Genomic DNA, 21,247 nt, shown 5'->3' with positions numbered 1-21,247 from the left:
CTGCACTACTACACCTACAGCAGGAGCATAAAGTGCAAAGGGAGGAGCAACTAATTCACTGTTGGGGGTCTGTGCGCGTGGGGTGAGGGGTGGGAGAAAGCAGATCCAGGCGTTTTGACCTGACGGTCAAGAGGAGAAGCTGTTGAAACTGCAGTCCCCGCTAATCACTTTTCAAGGAAGGCGGTTGGAAGTAAAAAGGGGAATGATTTGAATTCCTCCTTCCTTGAACGGTTTTTAGGGAACTTCTCTAACTCATATAAGTGCTGGCTTTATTGCTTGATCTGCGCATGTTTGTTCCGAATTATTTCATCTGTTTTCCTAGCTGTGTCCTACAAGATGGGCCACTCAGTGACCCCTTTAGATTAAAGTGCTAAATTATTGGAGGCCTTTTCTTGCCCTAAGCACCTGGCCCACATTCTTACGTTGTCTTAGCAACATAACTTTCTTTTTAAGTTCTACATAGTTGACGACATAGCAAACGTAAATTCTGTATGTAAAATACAGAAATGGACACAATTTGTTTTATCGGCTATTAAAATATCCCATCCTTTTATTGTCCGAAGTGACTTTAAAAAAATACCACTACCACTTCTCACCAGCACACAGAAACATTGTTTATCTTTTTTTTTTTAATTTGGAGCTTAATGCCTGTGACTTTTAGTTGTTTGTATCTTGACTTTATTATTACAAAGATAAGTAGAGATCTGACTTTAGCTTAAAGCTGATACATTGTCCTAGGACTCTTAGAAGCAAAGATTTCAAATGAGCTTTTAAAAAGAGATAAATTTGTTTTTCCCCCCTACAATTTTGTGGCTAATGCCAACACCTTAATGATAGGATTCTAGGGTAGTCATGGAATGAAACATGTTAATAGTTCTGTTTCATCCCAGAAATAGATAAATAGAACTGCTGAAATTAAATGACTTTGCACAAGTTCATTTGGGACTGTGGTGCACAATTTTGTCCACAGAAGCTTAGTTCAGACTTCTCACAACTGGATGCCTTTCAGATTTGTTAGCCGCCTTCTCCCATAATCCCTAGCCATTGTCCTGCGAGGCGGGGATTATGGGGTAGAAATCTAGAACAGAAGGCATCAAGCTGGCTCAGTTTAAGCAGTGAAACCTGAGTCAGTGCCAGACTTACGTTACTTGTAAACGTGAGCAAGAAGTCACGTAAAAGGACCAAGCTCATTCAGTCTGCTAAGTAAGAACGTTGTTGGCCTTTTGATGGCTTGCAGTAACAGCCAACCCTGCATTAAATGCTTGCATGTTGTTGAGTCATGGTTTCTCCTTCTCTGATTTGACGTGCCTGTTTTTCCCCTCCTAAATGCAGGGCTTCAGATAACAGGGAGCGCGCTTATGAGCCTAGTGCCTATGGACACCATGAACGTGGGACAGGAGGATTTGATCGCACGAGACATTACGATCAGGATTATTACAGAGATCCTCGGGAACGAACTTTACAACACGGACTCTATTACAGTTCTCGGAGTCGCAGCCCGAGCCGCTTCGATGCTCATGACCCTCGTTACGAACCTCGGGCTCGGGAGCAGTTTACGTTGCCCAGCGTGGTACACAGGGATATCTACCGGGATGACCTCACCAGGGAGGTCCGAGGTAGAAGGCCGGAACGGAGTTACCAGCACAGCCGGAGCCGGTCCCCCCATTCCTCCCAGTCCAGGACCCAGTCTCCCCAGAGGCTGGCCAGCCAAGCGTCCAGACCCACTCGATCGCCCAGCGGAAGCGGTTCTAGAAGCCGGTCTTCCAGCAGCGATTCGATCAGCAGCAGCAGCAGTACCAGCAGCGACAGGTATTGTCTTCCCTCGGCGGGCGTGTTTCGCTTTGGGTCTCAGGATTGATCCCGAGTGGAAACCACAGCGCATCGGCTGCCATGTTGCACTTTTCTCAGCTGGTCCTCCCTGAAACAAACCACCACCACCATCTCCTGGTCTCCCTCTGCCTCCATCCCCCACCACCCACCCAGGGTGGAGGCAGGAACATATTCGGAAGGCCGCCCTCAGGAGACAAAAGCCCCACCTGCGAAACAGATCCCCTTTTGAGCCACTCCAGGGTGGAAGCTTCTTTGTTGCTTTTGTTTGTTTATGAAAGGGTGCCCTTATACTTTGTAGAAGCAGCCTTCGATTGATTGGGGACAGAGCCTTCTGCATTTTCATTTATAATTCAGTACTGACCACCGTCTGGACTCTCCTTCTTTCTTCTCTGTTAACGGCATCTTTTGTTTATTGCCTTGAGTTATCGGAATGAAATTTGATAGATAGGTGGATTATGGGCTTCCAACTGTTGCGGTGGCTACTACATAGCTTGCAGTCGTGAAATTGTGCTGGTCAAGCCATTCTGCTGCTGCGCTCTCTGTTGGTTCTGGGCAAAGAACTGCGGCACTGTTAAAAAAAACAAAAAGGATTAAGAGAAACAGAAATATACTATCCCATTTCTATTTTCAAGGAAAGGGCCTTCCTAATCAGACCGTAGAAGTATAAGTGATTGAACACTGCCATGTTGAAATGCGCAGACTGCTCTTAAAGGAGGCAGATAGGAAGGTGCCGTTGCGTTGTCGTATAATGCCTCTCCAGCTTTGTTTTGTCAGGGCAGCTCCCCGTGTTGTTGGCGCACGCTGGGAATTTACTCTGAGCATTGAGGCCTTCCAGGGGCTGAGCATAGCCTTTTCCCATCCCAGGCCTGGTTTTGGACTCTCCCTCCTTTCTTCTATTAAAACGGGCTTTGGAAAAAGTCTTCCCTTGCTTCAAAGGGAGATTCGTAAAACCTGCCATCGGCATGGATTAACGTCAGTAAATAGGTGCTCTTTAGCGCACTGAAATAAGCAGCTGGCCAGCAGTCCTTTTTGTAGGAAAGGGGTGGAGGTGGAATGCAGCCATTCTAGTTCTCACCTTCATTAGACTTTGGAAGGTGGTTTATAGGCCAAGGAGGAGTCCAGGCATTTTGTACTTTCATAACATGTCAGCGCTTGAGGAAATATGCCAGAAAGACACAGGGGGGAAAAAAACGTTCACGTACGGAGGGAGTGTCCAACGGAGACTTTTGCCAAGTTGAATCCTACCAAGCCATATCTTATTCCTGCTTTCATGTTTTATTTTTAAATCTCAGCTGCCGAGCATGCTCTGTGGAGCTCATCCAAATTCAGCCGGTTTTCCTCAGCTTCCTCCTTCAAAGTTTAAAAGCTGTTGAATCTGAGAAGATTTGTGTAAACTTGATCCTGGAATGCTTGCCGTTCTTTTGGGCTGTTTTTCTCTACTATCCCCAAGCAGGGCCTTACTGCGAGTCCAGCTTCTCCTGAAGTAATATAACCTATTCTGCTTTTTAAAGCCGTGGGGTTAGGGTTAGGTCCCAAGATAAAAAGCACTATGATAGAAAACGTTGGGGGTGGGCGCAGGGGGAGTAGCATGAATAGACACTGAGGCTTTCAAAATTGGCTGGTGAGCTCCAGTTCATTTGATTCCTCTGTCTGTCTTGTCATCCTCAACTCCCCAAGTGAAAACAGAGAGTGGCAAACTTCGTTTCGTTATGTAACTCTGGCTCTTTTCCTCCTCCTGCCCCTTCCTTCCTTTCTTTCTACCTCAGGAATTTGCCAGCAGAGGATGAATCATTGGCAGAGAGTGATATGTTGATGAGAGAGGTGGTGTGTGTGTGTGTGTGTGTGTGTGTGTGTGTAGTTTTGTGCTTTGGACAAAAGCTTCAGAATGCAGACTCGGTGGTCCAGGGAAGGCAACACCTCTAGAGCTGTAGCAACAAGGTTATGGTGGCCAGTCTCAGTTTCTCCATAAAATGAGGGGAGGATTGTTGACCGAGGAAAAATCCTAGGGTAAAATGGATGGTCAGTGCTGTTTCCAATCCTCTCAGCTACTACACATTTCCTCAAGTGGTGACTTGTCACGCAGCTTGCGTAGTCCCCAGTTCAGTGGCTGTTTGCCATTTTCACAGGTTGCACAAGCCTGTTTCCCATCTGATCCGAGCCACCCTCTCCCAAGCTGGGTCTGAAATATTTCCCCTAGGATCCTATGCCATTTCATGCCTTGTTAACCGAACACAGATTTTCCCCTGCAGCCCTTTAGAGGAAGACAGCTTTGTTTGCCTTTTTTTTTTTTTTCCCTCTTCCTTCATACAGTTCTCAGGAGGACACCAGCTTCCTTAGGTCGGATACCTAGTGACGAAATTGGTGTGGGCTTGCACTGGATGCAGAACTGATGTTTTGGTTCAGCCTCTGCTTGTACTTGGAAAGCTGTCCTTCGCCAGGAACTTTTCTTTTGTTAATACAGCTTGCGTTGGACACCTTTATCTTAGATTGTCCCGACTGCTTACTGTAGTAACAGGGAATGTGGTTGTCAGATGCATTTGTGAGGAAAAAAAGCAGTGTTTCCTTTCAAGGCTGCATATTGATATATTTTCTTTCTTCTTGTGTGTGTGTGTGTGTGAGAGAGAGAGAGAGAGGGGGGGTCAAGATGCATAAGCCACATTTATTGCAAAGCAGTAATATTTGGAATTTATTTTATTTTGTTCCTTCAACCTATTTCTAGCATGCCTTGTAAAATGTGAAAAAAAAACTTAATAAGAACCAAATTCAATCAATTAACGTGGAGGCCGCTGCACTCCCACTCCCACCTACCCACTCTTGAATAAATCGGCATGGATCTTAAAACCCTTCCTTTCAGAGACACTGCGGCTGTGCAAAAGAAGACAAAGGGAGCCTCAAGGCTTCGTTATTGATAAACAAAGCACACAAGCAGCATATTCTGGCAGGGGTTGCGATGTCCAAATTCTGCAGGCAATGCAAGGAATTCCTCTTTGGGGTCTCCCAAACTAGTCTGAACCGGAATCCTCCAGCCAGATTTGGTTGCTTGCCCTCTCCTGGTGGGCTCTGTCCTCCCTGCCTGCGTGTTGTTTTTATTTTTCCAAAGCAGGAGCCTTTGGGTTAGTGGGGGAGAGAAGGGGTCTGGCAAGGACTTGGGGCAGTCCTGACAGAGGAAAAGGGAGAGGGGCTTGCAGATTCCCCCCCCCATTTGAAAGTTGAGCTGAAAGGAATGTAATGGGGTTCTGCCCGTTTAGAAGGCGTGTCAACAAACTACACCAAAACCCACCCACTTTGCACTGTCAAAATTCAGAAAATATTTCCATTTAAACTGGGTCAAACTTGGGTATTATGGAAAACGGTATCAAAGAAACTCATACACCGATCGTTATATTCAGTACAGCATTAGGAGAAGACAGAAAAGCTGTGTAAGAACAAATGTGTAAATCAAAATGGATATCGAGGGTTTTTTGTTTTTGTTTTTACTACAACGATTCAAATAGCCCAGCAGATCGGATTATGGTTCCACTAAGGCGGGAACAAAGTGAATCATATTTAGCTGAGCTGGCTCTCTAAGCATCCCCTCTGTGATTTTACTACCTACAGCAGGTGATTAAACTTTATTTCCCTTTGTTCACCCTTCCTTGGAATTTTTTAAATTTGTTAGTCCAAAGTCGTTCATTTGAACAAAGTTAAATTTTTCCACTGTCTGCCAGCAGAGCTAAAAGAATGTAATTTGGCTTGTTAAGACTAAGGTCTCTGACCACCTTTTATCATTCTCTTCCACTGCCTTCAACTCTTGCTAGTAGGCATATTTTGCCTGCTCTTACATTAAAATATTCTCTAGCTCTTGGTTACAATACCATCCAAACATAGGACTCCGCAGTGTTGATAATCCTGGTGGCAGGTCATAAGGAAGGTGTGAGCCTTGTTGTACGGTATTTTGTGCAAGCAGAAATATTCCTCTCTCTCTATCGTGACGTTAAAGGCAATTTTAACTTAAATGCTTGCCTGTCAGAAGTTTGCACTAGTTTTCAATCAGTGTTTAGGCCTAATTCAGAATACTGTGATTAACTTTGAAACAGAAACGCCTGCAGCTTGAATGTGTGATAGAGAGTCTCTTCTCAAATATATCTACCTGATACTTAAAAATGGCCTCTTTAATGAGCCGGGAGAGCCAGTTTGGTGAAGTGGTTAAGGCGTCAGGATAGAAACCAGGAGACTATGTTGAGGTCCTCCTGCCTTGGGTGCCAAGCCAGCTTGAATGATCTTGGGCCAGTCAGACATGCTCAACCCTAGGAAGCAGACAATGGCAAGCCACACTTCTGCAGGGACTAGGCCAGATAGATTCCAGGAGTCAGCAGTGACAAGGAAGGAGCAAAGGAATTTATGAGATTCTTGGTTGCCCAGAACTTGCATTAAAAATAGATATCGGGTGACCTGTTTTCCCAAGTCTGTTTTAAGTACGACTTGGTGTGTTTTAGACCTCCAAAGAAATCGCTCCTCTTCTTCACTTAGTGTAGTTTTTTTATTGATTTTGTGCTACTTCATATTGGTTTCTTATGCTGATTGTTGCATTGGCTTTCCTTACTATATAGATTGTTTTTACTTTATTTGGGTTTTAAATGTGGATTTTAAAGCCGTGGGAATCCACCAGACGACTGGCTCAGTTGTTTGGACAGTTTAAGTAACAGTTTGGTTTTTGGTGCTCATTGGGTTATCCGGGAGCGGGCAGTGTCTTTATTTGTTGCCTCCATAGACACGGAGGGTGTGCAAAATACACATATCCTTTCTTTTGGAGTTTGAATGATTAAAACCCAAGATTGTCCTTGGAGAACCCTTGATGGTTGGTCTCCACAAGACTGTTCCAGAACCTTTTCTCCTCAAACTTTTCCAATGCAAGCTGTTAACTAAAGCCAGCCTGCTGATTTCCAGTGTTGTGTTTTAGCCTGTAGGTTTCTTTTGAGACTCAAACTTTCTAATATATATGTTCCAATTTTAGCACAGTCTTCACAATCATCAATGAAGTAACAATTTTTACACTGTTAAAAAGCAATTAATACTGGACAGTATAACTATTGGAAGACTTGATACATTGTTATCTGTTGTTGTGTTATTCTTTTCTCAGAAAGCACTCCGTTTTGGAGGTGCATTGTTTTTCAAGTGACAAATAAACTGCACGTATTGAAATTAAGAAATACATTCCACTGGTAAATAGTTTTGACAATATTAGTAGCCAGGATCTAAATTAAAAGATTTGGGTCACACCACAGCAGAAGTTCTGCCTTCTGTTCACATTCATTTGCCTCCCGTTTGAAAAAAAGAAAGAAAGAAAGATGAATTTATATGTATTCGTTAATTTTATCATGTTTATGGGACACCAAGGAACTAAACATACACAAGTTACTTAAGTGATAAGCTTACATAAATATAAAACTAAATAAAGGCTATCTCCTCTTCAAGAAGCAACAATTAAAATTTATCACAATCTGGAAGTGTTTAGGAACCTGGATTATGGATTTCTAGACAACTGTATAGCTTCAAATTTGAAAACATAGTAATTATTAAATATATAAAAAAACGTTAGCTCTGTTTCAGGCATAGAGTGATAAGTGAAATGTCAAAGTTATAGGTCTTTCTGCAGCTTTCAGAAAAAAGCAACAGAAAGGGTCAGCGGGCTTATGTTTTCTTTGTTTCAATACCAGTTGTATTTTTCTTAAATCTTTCATAATTTTATCATTCTTCTATGGAAAGGAGGAAAATTCAGTCAGCTATTACCATTTAATAGAATGTGCTAAAAAGATGTAGCATGAATAACTTCCTTGGCGTATCACTTGATATCTCATTAGTAGCAGATTGCGGTAGTGTGTCACATTTTGCAAAATATGTAAAAGTAAGAGCCTTATTCCTTTCTCCATGCCCTCCTTGCAGGAAGATGGGTTTTCCTGGTTGGTTTGTCAGGCAGAAAAGGGGAATTGTGAAGACCAGGTTTTGTTTTTTGTTTTTGGTCGATGTTGCAGTGTACTGAGCGAAAGATTTCTCCTGCATGAACTTGCTTATGTGTCAGGATTCTTGCTGGAGACTCTCCTGCATGTTCCAGGAGCCTCTGAAATCCAGTCAGTTGAAAGAAAAGATGTGAAGATGTTTTGTTCAAAAGCTGGAACAAACTCTGTGGTGTTTCAGCAGTTCTGCCAAACTATTCAGATTGGCTGCAAATCAGCAGAAATTTTAGTTTTTCCAGATTTGGGCCTGGAAAGCAAAATCTGGAGGAATTCTTGAGTGTTTATACAGGGTAAGTATGACGCGTCTGGTATGTATCCCTGCTTTATCCAGAGTCCTTTTCCCAGCAACTCCCAACCCCTCTCTCTAGTTTTTCTAGCACCTTCCCTCAGCTCCTTCTCTGCTTCCTCCTAGCTAACATGGTTATCCATGCCTTTATCATGCTCTTAAATCCCCCATTTTGTTTCCTATATATGGACTAAGACATGCACGTCTGTGTTCTGGGAGCGCCTAGCAAAGCTAATGCGCTAAACCCTCTTCTACATTCCTGGCCAGTTGTAAGCCTGGATAAGGGTCTTTGTGGGTGAGTTCTGGAGTCACTCTTCCACTCCAAAGGCCTTTCTGATGTGAGGCTTCTCCCAGAAGGCTGCCTTGAAAACAACTCTCAGTGACCCAAGGACTTCTGACAAGTAGATTTATTGTGGAAAAGAAAACAGCACTCGAAAAGAATACCAGCAACTGCTGTGTACCTCCCAAACTCACGTGATCCCCTTTTTTTCGACCTTCTGACCAGCAAAGTCCAACGGGGAAGACAGACCCACTTAACAACCGGGTTACTAATTATCAACTGCAGTGATTCACTTAACAACTGTGACAAGAAATTGGGACGGGGGGTGCTCAATTGTGGTTATAAGTTGAGGGCTACCTGTATCAAATGTCAGCCCTATTTACTGTGAAGTCAAAGTCCACCTTGTCCCAAAGGTGCTTTTTCAAGAGGCAACTGGACTTTATGTTTTTTTTTTCTTTGAAGACTTTTCGCTTCTCATCCAAGAAGCTTCTTCAGTTCTGGCTGAATGGTGAGGATTTGAACGATTTATATTCCTTGCAGACAGCTGGACATTTGCATCCTTTTAGAGGGGTCATTGAGGCCACTTTGAAGTGCATCTGTGTCCTCAGGGTCACCTGAGTAGTGCAAATGGGTGTGGAGCCTTTTTGGTCACTCTTTTGAAGACAGCAAAGTCCACATTTTGGACCGCTGGTTTGAAAGACCAATCAGGGAGGCCATCTATGTCCAAATTGAACGGCCCTCTCTCAACAGAAGGGGAGGAATATGACACCACCTACCTCTAGTCCACACCCATTTGCACCACTCCAATGACCCAGAGGACACAGATAAACCTCCAAGTGTCTCCAACCACTTTCTAAAAGGATGCAAATGACCAGCACTCTGCAAGGAATATAAATTCTTCCATTCCGCACCATCCAGTCAGAACTGAAGAAGCTTCTTGGATGAGACGCGAAAACCTCTTCAGCTGCCTCTTGAAATAGCACTTTGGGGACAACCATGACCTGGATGACTGAGAATCTCCAAAGTCCACCTTCCTACATCTCTTTCCATGTTGTTATCAGCTAGGAACTGCTTTATTTTCGGCTGCAGTTGGGTGGGTGGGTTCCTTTTTTGACTTAGTTTAGAATGACCCCTAGCATTCTAAACCCATTTTTTCCTTGGGATGATGTTCAGAGTTCGAAACATTCTTGAGGGACAATTTGAGCTTTTTTGGAAATGTTTCAATTTTGTTATAATGAGATGATTTCTGATACGTTAGTGTTGATGGCTGCTTTGATCTAGCATCTGCTTCAATTTTTTTTTTCATTATTGTCTAATTTAGACCCGAACGTTCAGTTTTTGCCCTTTCCTCAGCCTTACGAAATGACTCCACTTTTCTGTCATTCACCTTTAACAAACATTATAATTTGATACGCTCGGATGAAAGTATTTTCAAAACCCATCTTTTTCTAGAATTCTATTGTTTTAAGTGGAGCACTTGCCTAAAAATAAAATGTCAGTTGAAAGAAGCAGCCGGTGGAGAGGCCTAAGAGCAATACTAGGAAAAAGGAGGGGGTCTGCCAGAGGAAGCAGATTTATACCTCTTTCTCACTGATTAATCCGATCAGCAACAAATTTTATTGTAAGGACGATGAACGGACGAAGCAAGCAACCTGGCTTGTAGGAGCGCCCTTCTTCGCTTTCTTTATTTAACTATTTTAAAAAGGTTTGCAGCTGCAGGATAAATTGGAGCAAAAATCGTTGACCTTTTATAGGGTAGTTTTATTTGCGTTAGAGGCTGCTTTGCAGAGTCTACCTTATGCTGAGGCAAAGTGTAACATGGTTGTGGGTTTTTTCCAGAGTTCAGCTGCAGAAGAGAGGATGCGCTGCAGCAGTGCTGCGATGCGCTAATCCATCCTTCCTTGGAGGACAGTCTGTGAAATGCAAGCCCCCTTTTCTTAGATGAGAGCGAAGGGCAGTTGAAGCGGGAAGAGAAGGCGCTTCAAATAAAACTACCTGAGTCTGCCAACGCACAGCAGTCAGGGGCAATTAAGAAATCTCCCTTAAATGGGATGACCTTGAAGGACACACACCCCGCCTCTCCCCCTCCATGCTTGGTTGACTTGGTCACATTTCTGGATTCTGCTTTGAGTGCAGGACGGTTGTTTACAAGCTTAATTTTAGCTGGAGGGGAAAAAAGCCCGGTAGTTTATCCACACAAGGTGAAGTCGCATGCCAGCGTTAACTAGTATGGCATGACACCAGCTGATCGTTCGGCTTATGTAGGTCAGAGTTGTAGGAGAAAATAAGTTCACCTTGGCAGCCTGTGTTAAATCCCGTAAACTCTGGTGCTTCCTTGTTTTCTGAGTTCACACTTCCGTTTCTATTTCAGGTGGCTCTGCTACCATTTGTGGGCTTATCTGACTGGACTGATTAAAAAGCCACACGCAAGAAATTGTTCTGCAGCCACTGGGTGTTTCTCCTCTCACCTGACTTATTATGTCTTGTTTCGGACACAGCAGGCGAAAGCTCTTGTTTTCCAACAACAAGAACTTGGTTCGAAGGAACTTGGATTTGAGGAACTTTGGGGAATGCTACAAGCTCTGCATTTTTTCCCCCCTTTGATCAGAGCCGCTGTTGAAAATGCACACGGAGTTGCTTTTAGCCAGTTCAGCGCCTGTCATCTCTGCCGAAAAGAAATCTTTAGTTGGTCTCCAGGGAATGTGTAGATGAAAGCTTCAGGAAAGTTTAAGGTCTGCGTTCGTATCTGTGACCCTTTTATGGGTTCTTCAGCTGATTTACAGTTGATTATGCCTCCCCCTTGTCAAGTGGTGCTTTTTAATCCAATTTCCTGCATTTGCTATAGGATTGATAAAAAAAAAGGAAGACCAGGATGAATAGAGGGAATATCCATGATGTCTCTCCAGATATCTTCTCTACCCAGTCCTTCTAGAGCCTTCGGCAGATTCAGTTTGTTCTCTGTGACTCGCAGGGTAATAATAAAAAGCCAAGTCCTCTCCCTGCTAGAGTGGGGAATACATTGTGCCCCCCTCAGGGATATGTCTAACCTCACTCTTTTTTTTTTTTGTTCCGAATCTTGGGCAGCCCTTAAAGAATGGGAGATTGGAAGAATTGATAAAGGTCTTCTCAAATAGAAACCTGTTGCCCCTGGCTCTCTTTGGGCTTCCTGGGCAACTGTGTGGCAGTTTGAAACCATTGACAACTCTGTGTCTAATGTACATGATGTACATGAGAGAGAGAGAGAGAAAGAGAGAGAGAATGAGAGAGAACAAGAGAACATGCCTGGTGTGTTTGCATTTCTACTTCTTTTATGCACTTAGTTTGCTTTCCAACAAAAACAGAATATTGCTTGAGGTCGCTTCAAGTACCATATACATTTAGCTTGTTAATGAAATTATGATAATGAAAAGTTGTTGTTTGATCAGCCTCCAGTCTTAGGTGATACGTTAATATTGCCGCTGGAGCTGTCTTGGATCCAAGAGCTGAAGTTGGCTTCCCCTGTCTGCATCCAGGTTTTTGCATCCTAATGGCAGAATCTGAATGGAAATGAAGGTCTATGAGACAGCAACATTGTTGGCCCTCAAAAGGATCTTGGGAGCAAGACCGAGTGCTAGAGAACCAAAACTTTGCAAATAAACTCTTTTTAAAAAAAAAATCCAAACCATTGTAAGATATTTTAGTATATTTGGAGGATGAGAAACAAATCGGTATTCTTTTTTGTAAAGATCAGTATCCCTGAACAGTGATTGAAACGTTCTTCAGTCAAATGAAAATTGGGTGGCATTTTTGTACAGGGTAACAAACAGGGGTTTATGTTGGCACTTCCTATCACCTGCCAGTTGGCTGGGAGAGAAAAGCAGATTTTTTAATTATTATTTTTTTGCCCTTCACTGTCGGTCATCTGCAATTGCTGCTTCAGGAGCTTGTCCTGGGGACTACCTAACCCCACAGCCATTGAAAGCCCCTCTTCCTGGGGATGATGTAGACATTTGCAGGTGGCAGATTCTGTCTTGGGAGAGGCCTTGCCTGTCTTTCTCACACAGATGTTTGCCCTTCTGTGACACAAATACATGGTCTCAAAACACAGGAAGTTGCCTTGCTGTGTTTGTGTCAGTGGGAGCAACTGCCCAACCCACGGGACAGCCTTAAGAGTTTACATGGTGGAGCCGTCCTGTTGCCCCAGCCCACTTTTCCCCTTTCCTCTTGAAAATCAGGAGCTGGCAAATATTCCAGGGAGGTGGGGTAGTTTAGGCTTGGTTTTTCCGCAGGTTGCGGCACGAGAGCTTTTCCGCTGTGGGGAAAGCTTGGTAGATCCCAACTCTGCACCCTTTGAACTGGGATCTGTGCCAGGAGCTCCTTTTGGGACAGTCGGCACCGAACTGGGGGTTCAGACTCGTTTGGCTCAGAGCACTGATCACCTGGCACAAACGCTTTCTCACCTGACCTAGGACAGCGCCAAGAAGCGTTCTGTAACCATGGTGTATTTGGGGTTTCTTAAGTCTCTTCTCCTTTGCCATAAATGCTTTTCTATTGCTGGCCAATACTTCGTTTTCCGCTGGCACCGTCGCTTTGTTTTAAAGTTTGAACGTGTGCAGTGAGTTTGAGACAAGTTGTAAACGTGGTGCTTCTATTTTCAGCTCGCTTCCTTTTCCCACGCTTTATTGGGGTTTTTGTTTTCCACTTCCACACGCTTCGTTTTTCCCTTCCTTGCTGAACTTTTCTAGAGGTAGTCCTCGACTTACGACCACACTTGAGGCCAACAAGTTCTGTCGCTGAGTGAAACATTTGTTCAGGGATTTTTGCCCCGTTTTGCGACCTTCCCTGCCACAGTTGTTAAGGGAATCACTGCAGGTTCTAAGTTAGCCGCACGGCTGTTCAGTGAATCTGGCTCCCTCGCTGACTTTGCTTGTCAGAAGTTCGCAAGCGGGAATCGTGTGACACCGCAACCGTCATAAATATGAGTCAGTCCCCAAGTGTCTGAATTTTGATCATGTGACCGTGGGGATGCTGCAGCAGTCGTAAGTGTGAAAAACGACCACAAGTCACTTTTTCCAACCCCGTTGTAATTTGGAACGGGCGCTAAATGAGCTGTTGTAAGTCGAGGACTATCTGTAGCACCTTCTATAAATCAGCGCTCCACAACCAAGTGCTTTTTGGTTGTCGTGAATTACAGCTCTCAGAACCCTGATCAGGAATTATGTGACTGCATTCCGGAATATCTGGGAGGGGCCAAGTTGGGAAAAGCCAATTAAGATTTGCAAATAATACGTTGTTTACTGTGGTTTTGCAACCTGTACTTTTCCTAGTTTCTTGGTAGAAGGCAAACACCCTCTGAAGAAGAAGAAAATAATCCGCGTAATTTTTCAGGCTTCCTGTCTTACTACTGATAAGCTGAAACTGAAGATTTAATTAACTTCCCTGTTGTCAGCATAAGGGCATTTACATTACACCAATGTACCGGATGCCGTTTTGTTCAGCTTCTTTGGGGATTTTGCAAGCTTTCAGTGAGGCTGAGTTCTTTGCGTGGGAGTTGAGTTATTTTTATGAACATGGCCTTCTGTCGTGATCCAGGCCTCATAGATCTCTGGTGCAAAACTGTTTATTAGGTGTCGCTGGCTGTTTCGGTTAATCAGAATTCCCGGCTTCTGGTCTACTTTCTTTAGATATTAGATGCTTAAAATGTGAGCCATGGTGGCACGGTGGTTAGAACGCAGTACTGCAAGCTACTTCTGCTGACTGCGGCTCAAGGTCAACTCAGACTTCCATCTTTCCGAGGTCGGTAAAATGCCCAGTTTGTTGAGGGCAAGAGGCTGACTCTGTAAACGGCTTAATGAGGGCTGTAAAGCACTGTGAAGCAGTATAAAAGTCTAAATGCTATTGTGATAGATGGATGGATGCATGCTGTGATGGTGAAGTGGTTAGAATGCAGTATTGCAGGCTAACTCTGCCCACTGCCAGCAGTTCGATTCTCACTGGCTCAACCTTCCATCCTTCTGAGGTCAGTAAAATGAGGACTCATATTGTTGGGGGGCAGGTATTAGGCTGACCGTAAACAGCTTAGAGAGGGCTGTCAAGCACTGTGAAGCGGCATATAAATCTCAGTGCTGTTGCTACTGCTATTAAAATGGAAGATGTATTCCCCTTCACGGAAGAGTTAAAAAGAAATTTCGGATGATGATTTGCCCTAAATCCTTTCCCACTTGTACCCCGCCCCTTTGTGCTTCTTTGAAGATGACACATTGCAATATATGGGGCAGGAGGGTAAGCCGAGCTTCGTGTTTGTTCTTGCTTGTTCCTTCGGAGCCTCTGCATAACTGTTCCTAACTGCATTTCTCCTTTCGTGCCCTGTAGCAGCGACTCTAGTAGCAGTTCCAGTGATGAATCTCCAGCCCGTTCAGTTCAGTCAACGGCTGTTCCTGCCCCCACCTCCCAGTTGCTTCCACCTCTGGAGAAAGACGAACCCCGTAAAAGTTTCGGGATTAAGGTCCAGAACCTTCCTGTGCGTTCTACAGGTGAGTCCCACGCAGCTCCCCTGCACCGCAGTGGCCATTCCACCCAGCCGTGCCGAGGCTGACGAGAACACTCTGCCAGAACATGTAAAGCCGGTTGAATGAGACACCACCTTTATAATTACATTATTGGTTCCTCTGACCTACATTTTGGAAAATAGGTTATTTTATTTTTTTATTTTTACTGAAACGGCACTTGGATAGTTTGTAATAGAGGTTTTAGCCCCAAGGAAATCCAAGCACGTTCCTCTGCTCATCAGAGAGAAGGAGTTGGGGCTATGAGACAGTGACGCCTTTCCTTGGACCAACACAAATATTTTAGCTTCTTTCTTTCCGGGAATGGGGAGGGTTCTCTGTGCCTTCTTGTTCATTTCTGCACCTCCCAGCCAGAAGAGAGTAGGTATGGGCTCCAAGAAAGGAGAGGAGCGGGGAGTAGGCTCTTGATGCAGCCATGCCAGCCAGGAGTGTGAGTCTATTGTGTTCTTGCTGTATTAATTATGGATGTAAAAAGATACAAGGCCAACAGAAGCTTCAAGCTTAAAGAACCTCTGTGGATTCCAGAGATGACCATGCCTTCTTTTGATTTGCTCCTTGTGGTGTAGACACCAGCCTCAAAGATGGGCTGTTCCATGAATTCAAGAAGTACGGGAAGGTGACCTCTGTCCAGATTCACGGGGCCTCTGAAGAGCGATACGGATTGGTCTTCTTCCGGCAGCAGGAGGATCAGGAGAAGGCCCTGAACGCCTCCAAAGGAAAGCTGTTTTTTGGCATGCAGATTGAAGTGACTGCTTGGATAGGGCCAGGTGAGCCCCTCAGAAAGGCCTTCTTGACTACCCACGCCTTTCTCTAGCCCCAAAGATGCCTGGCTGTAGCCTATCAGAACGTCTTGGGTGGAGTGGAGAAGATTCCAGGCCATTCCAAAGCCAGCTTTTAGGGCCTGAACTGTCTAAAACGTTGCTTTTCAGTCAGATTGTCAGGATTTGTTCTTCCTGTGGATGCCAGAACCCTGGAGGGATCGCCCCTACCTTCTGTCTGCTTCTGCTGGCTCTGTGAAGCAGATGCTTGGTTGGTTATGTTTTTAGTTTGACCCGAGTCTCAGGTGCTTGTTTGGGGAAGGTGAGCAGGCACGGGACCTGCCCTTCCAGAGGTGGGAAAAAAACGAGACACTGCAGAGTGTTTTGCACGTTCAGGATTCCCCATTGTCCCACTTTCATTTTATTTAGCACAGTGCAGCCCTAGCTGGTTTTATTTCTGTATTGGCCTTCTATAATTAGAAGATCAAAAACGACGCCCAGATCACTTCTGAAGTGGTTCTATCAGCTATTTTTCCGGGTTAGTTTGCTGAGTTTTATCTCTTTGCTATGAATTTTATTTCACATTTTCATTGTCTCTTGGGGAAACGCAGGCTACTCTAACCGCTTATCCTGTGGCATCCCCGAGGGCAAAAACCTTTGGAGTGGGAAGGGGGTTACTGACCCAAGTAACAACTAGAAGATTCTTAGAAGCAAACATGACACTATTTTTTGTTTCTTTTGCCCTCAGAAACTGAAAGTGAGAACGAATTCCGGCCACTGGATGAAAGGATCGATGAGTTTCACCCTAAAGCAACTAGAACTCTCTTCATTGGTAACCTTGAGAAAACCACCACATATCATGACCTCTGTAACATTTTTCAGCGTTTTGGAGGAATAGTGGTATGTACAGGCAGTTTAGCTCTCTTTCTGCATCATGTTAGAAAAACCTAACCCGGGACTAGATTTTATTGTTCTTTAACACAGAAATCACAACATTCCAACCCTGAAAGGGGCCCCGTGTCTTAACCATCTAAATGCAGTCTTTCGAAGGTAGTGACTTGAAGTGCTGCCCATCCCTCTCCCACCCCATGCCCAGAAACGTGCCAGGTGACCCCAGGCAGCACTTCTTACCAGAAACAATGGTGACAGTGGCTTTGCCAGAAAGAATGCTCCTCTCGTGCCCTGCCCCCTGTCACCACCCTCCATGGCGAAGCAGCAGAGGGCGAGCTGAGTAAAAGCTCAGCTGGATTTGGCCAGAGAGGTTTCCTATACATGTGAAAAGGAAAAATGGCATCAGCCAAATAAGTAGCGTTGCAACAGAACCTTTGCTGTTGTTGTGATGAAGAGAATCTTTGCAGACGTTGTGATGATACGACATTGTAAAACTCTGTGAACTTTTATGGAAAAAATTTGGCCGAGACCAAATTTTCTAGGAAACCCGTCGCCCCTTTTCTCTAATTGATCAAAGGCAACACGTATTCTGCTGTGAGCAGCTGTTGGCTCAGACCTTCCCTCCCTTGCTGGCACCGGGCTCTTTTTGCAATGTGTTGTCTTGAAAGTCAAGGGTGTGCCTGTGTTATTTTCTGGAAGGATAAGAGCTCAAGCTATGCCCTGCTGGATCGGATCTCTGGCTAGTTTAGCCCAGCACTCTGTTCTCACAGTAGCCCATTGGCTACACAAAGGAGCTCAGCAGATGGCCTTCAGAGGCATCGCACAGTCCTCAGGGCCAAGATCCCTGTGTCTTCCATGACTTAATCCAACCTTTGTTTGAAGCCAACCAAGCTGGTAGCCAACATGTTTCGTGGGGGTGAATTCCAGCATTGTGCAAAAAAATTAAAAAAAAATCCATTTGTCTGGCCTGAATCTTTCAGAATTAAATTTCATTAGATAACTTCTAATATTTGGGGAAGAGGGAAATGTTTTCTCTTTATGCCCTTTGTTTACAGAAAGCATAATTTCGTAACACCTCAGTCATGTCTCTTCTCACTCACCTCTGTTTGCTAACCAGGTTACCTAGTTTCAAGGCAAAATATTTGGTTTTTCTCCTGTACTGGATGCTGGTGGTTGTTCCATTAGATTTTGCATGCTCTCTCTGTCCATATATAAAATATGTGGAGTATAGTCAGTGCCCCTTCAGTTTTCTGATAAAAAGCCACCAGGTTAGTGAAGAAAAAAAGAGGCCGTTATTTTTAGTAATCACTTACTGTCTTTAGAGCTGTGAATTGCAAAGGAACGGAAGGTTAGAATTTCGGACTTGCTCAGCCATGGATCAAATTGAATCAGAGTAGAGCTGGAAGGGACCTTGAAGGTCTTCTAGTCAACCCCCCTGCTCAAGCAGGAGCCCCTGTGCCATTTCAGACAGGTGGCAGTCCAGTCTTTTCTCAAAAAACCGCCACCGTACACCGTCTGCACAAAACAAACTGGTCCATAGTGGGCATTGTTGACTCCTGGAGAGGAAGGCTCAGAGGCAGCCTCTGGAGTTTGGGCCCCAGCTTCTCCACTTGGGGGAAGGAGTGTGCTGGTCCTTTTTCCTCTCTGCTTTCAGTTCAAGGAAGAATAAGTAAGCCAACAATCCAACTCTGTAACGTCTTGGGCCTCGGCGGCTCCCATCCTGAAGATGGGTGAGATTATCCTAACTCCACAATTAAAAGTATTCTTAGTCACAAGAAGCCATTTGGCCCAAATCAGGACAAGGGAGCAGAACACGGAGAGGTCTTAGGCCTAGGGACTGCCCCAAAGAAGATGGGGGTCATCCTGTTCTCCAAAGCACCTGAAGGCAGGACAAGACGCAAAGGATGGGAACTAATCAAGAAGAGAAGCAATCAAAAACTAAGGAGGAATTTCCCGACAGTGAGAACAATCAGTGGAACAAGTGGCCTCCAGAAGTTGAAGGTTTTGAAGAAGAGATTGGACAACCATTTGTCTGAAGTGGTATGGGGTTTTCTGCTTGAACGGGGAGGTTGGACTAGAAGACCTCCAAGGCCCCTTCCAACTCTGTTACTCTGTTAAAAGTGCAGACTGGATGGATTTTTTCCCTTTTCCATAATGAGAGCTGGGTGGGCTGTTGAGCACAGGAGCAAAGAGCCTCCAGTTGTTGGTGCCAGGAGCCTCCTTTCGGCACTGCCTTCAGGGCTGCTTCCACCAGCGGTAGAAAGACATGAGGAGGAAGCAGACCTCCTGGGCATTCAGGCATAGCAAAGAAGGGGAGTGTTCATTGATAGGGCAGCCCTGGTGTGTGTGTGCGTGTGTGTGTGTTTTGAGGGAGCGCCCTGCCTGATCCAGCTTCCCCCGCGGTGCTGCTGGACTAGAGCCTCCCTTAACGCTTTCCTTCCTCACCAGGATATCGACATTAAGAAAGTGAATGGGATTCCTCAGTATGCCTTCCTGCAGTTCTGCGATATCGCCAGTGTCTGCAAAGCCATCAAAAAGATGGACGGAGAATATCTTGGAAACAATCGCCTCAAGGTACGTGGAGGCCCTTCTAGGGCCCGGCTCTGGGCGGTGCCCCGGATTGATTGACCCTGCCTCTAACTTAGACCTTGCTGCTCAGGTCAGACTATTGGACTCCAGTGGTTAGATCAGAGTTCTTCTGGAGGGCGTTCGGTAGGTAATCTCAAAGGTGCCTTTTTTTTTTTTTTTCAAGAGGCAGCTGGGCTTTCTTGTTTTTTTTTTTTCTTTTGAAGACGTTTCACTTCTCATCCAAGAATATTCTTCAGTTTCTTGGATGAGAAGCAAAACGTTTTCCAAAAAAATAACCCCAAGTTTTTCAACTTGGTTGCCTCTTGAACAAAAGCACTTTTGGGACAACGGTGACCTGGATGACTGAGATTCTCCCCAGACATTTGGGAGGCAATGCCTTGTCACCTTTGTTTAGTGTTCATTCTTCAGTCATGGCTCCATCAAGGCACACCGTCCAATTGTTTACAATATTAACTCTTCTATTAGTTTTGTGAGTTGCCTTATGTGCCTCTGCTATTGTTACCATTGGTGTAGATTCCGCTGCATCCAGATGGAATGAAACAGTGAGCCTCACTTTTCCCGGTTCCTTTTTCTCTCCTCTTGATGGCATTTCTGGGCCACCTTGTTGGCAGGCTTGGCCTAGAGGTTAAACACCGGCTGGATGGCAAGGGGCATTTCCCAATTTTTCCCCCTTTAATTGCTTTGTTTCACGGCACCGCACAGGGGAAGCTTATCCTTAATCGACTTGCTTGGGAGTGAGCTTGCCCAAATGGCATCAAAGAGAGTACGGTCGGACTTGTTGACGCTCGCCTCGGAAGCATGATTATTTCCATAATGGTTTTGTCAAAATGAGTTTAATCGTGTGTTTCTTGTCTGACCGGCTCTTTTCCACTTGGGTGTCCAGCTGGGCTTTGGGAAGAGCATGCCTACCAACTGCGTGTGGCTGGACGGACTAGCAACAAGCCTCACGGATCAGTATTTGACGCGACATTTCTGCCGCTATGGCCCTGTAGTGAAGGTAGGTGGGCCGGTCTTCCGCTGCATGAGTTTGCCTGCTTTTCTGAACCCCAACGTGGGACCTGTTTTTTTTTTTTTCTCTCTCTCTCTCTCTCTCCTTCTCTCTCGGGCTTTCGCCTGTCCCTCAAAGCAGAGGCCCCCAACCTTTGGGGCACAAAGGACCTGTTCCATGGAGAGCGATTTTTCCGTGGATCGGAGGGGCCGTCGTTTTGTGTGCTGCCTACATCCCGTGGATGGGGCTTTGCTTGTTGGCATGGACCGGTTTCTGGCGGTCCACAGATCAGGGTTTGGGGACCCCTGCCTCAAAGTGTTCTGTCATCTAGTCTGTTTGGGCATTGAGTACCACCCTGAGTTCTGTTTTCGTGTCCTTTTTGGACGCTGGTCTGTGGTTCCGTCAGCAGGTTTTTGTTAGAGGTTCCTTTTCTAAGTTCTACTCAAGTTCATCTTGCCTTCCGCCCAGCGGCTCCTGTAACATTGCTCTCGGGCCCAGCTCAGGCTAGAACAGCCTCCTGAACGAGCCTGTTGGATTGAAACAGAATCAGAACCTTCAGGAACATTGGTGGAATTGCCACGATGATTCCCAGCTTTGTGCTTTTTTTGGGATAAACGCTCCACATGCGAAGTACTGTTTAAAAACTAAAGTCCATTAAGACAACTCTGGAAGATAAGGAATTAAAAAGCAAAACGATGATACCCCAGAGAATGTTCAAGATTCTTGTCACCCTCGCCTCTGAAACAGTTGAAAACTCTTTTGACTTCAGCTGCTACGACGATTCCTTCCCTTTCTTCCCTCTTATTTAGTTTTTATTTTATTTTTACAGGTGGCGTTTGATCGTTTGAAAGGCATGGCTCTGGTTCTCTACAATGAGATAGAATACGCACAGGCGGCTGTCAAAGAGACCAAGGGGAGGAAAATCAGTGGGAATAAAATTAAGGTCTGCACAATTAGCTTCTTCAAGATCCATTTTTTAAAAAAATTATGTAAGGGAACTTCTGTGTGGCTCAGAATATTTTCTCCTAGCCATCCAGCACAAAATAATCCCAGCCAGAGTGATCATTATTTACAGCAGTCCTACAGC

At 44.9% G+C, this 21,247-nt stretch overlaps 1 protein-coding gene across 1 annotated transcript in view; it reads left to right on the top strand.

Moving 5' to 3' along the window:
* The window catches only part of SPEN (spen family transcriptional repressor), a 47,237-nt gene that overhangs the window by 12,637 nt on the left and 13,353 nt on the right, over window positions 1-21,247 (top strand). Inside the window, 7 exon segments of the mRNA XM_026715887.2 lie at window positions 1,333-1,809; window positions 14,741-14,901; window positions 15,501-15,701; window positions 16,441-16,592; window positions 19,032-19,157; window positions 20,056-20,169; window positions 20,990-21,103. Coding sequence (XP_026571672.2) covers window positions 1,333-1,809; window positions 14,741-14,901; window positions 15,501-15,701; window positions 16,441-16,592; window positions 19,032-19,157; window positions 20,056-20,169; window positions 20,990-21,103 — 1,345 coding nt within the window.

Source organism: Pseudonaja textilis, chromosome 18 (genome assembly GCF_049901715.1).
Source record: "Pseudonaja textilis isolate UNSWEBS1 chromosome 18, rPseTex1.2, whole genome shotgun sequence".
In the NCBI taxonomy this organism is placed as follows: domain Eukaryota; kingdom Metazoa; phylum Chordata; class Lepidosauria; order Squamata; family Elapidae; genus Pseudonaja; species Pseudonaja textilis.
The sequence above is the reverse complement of the archived record's forward strand: the minus strand, read 5'-3'. Positions and strand labels throughout refer to the sequence as shown.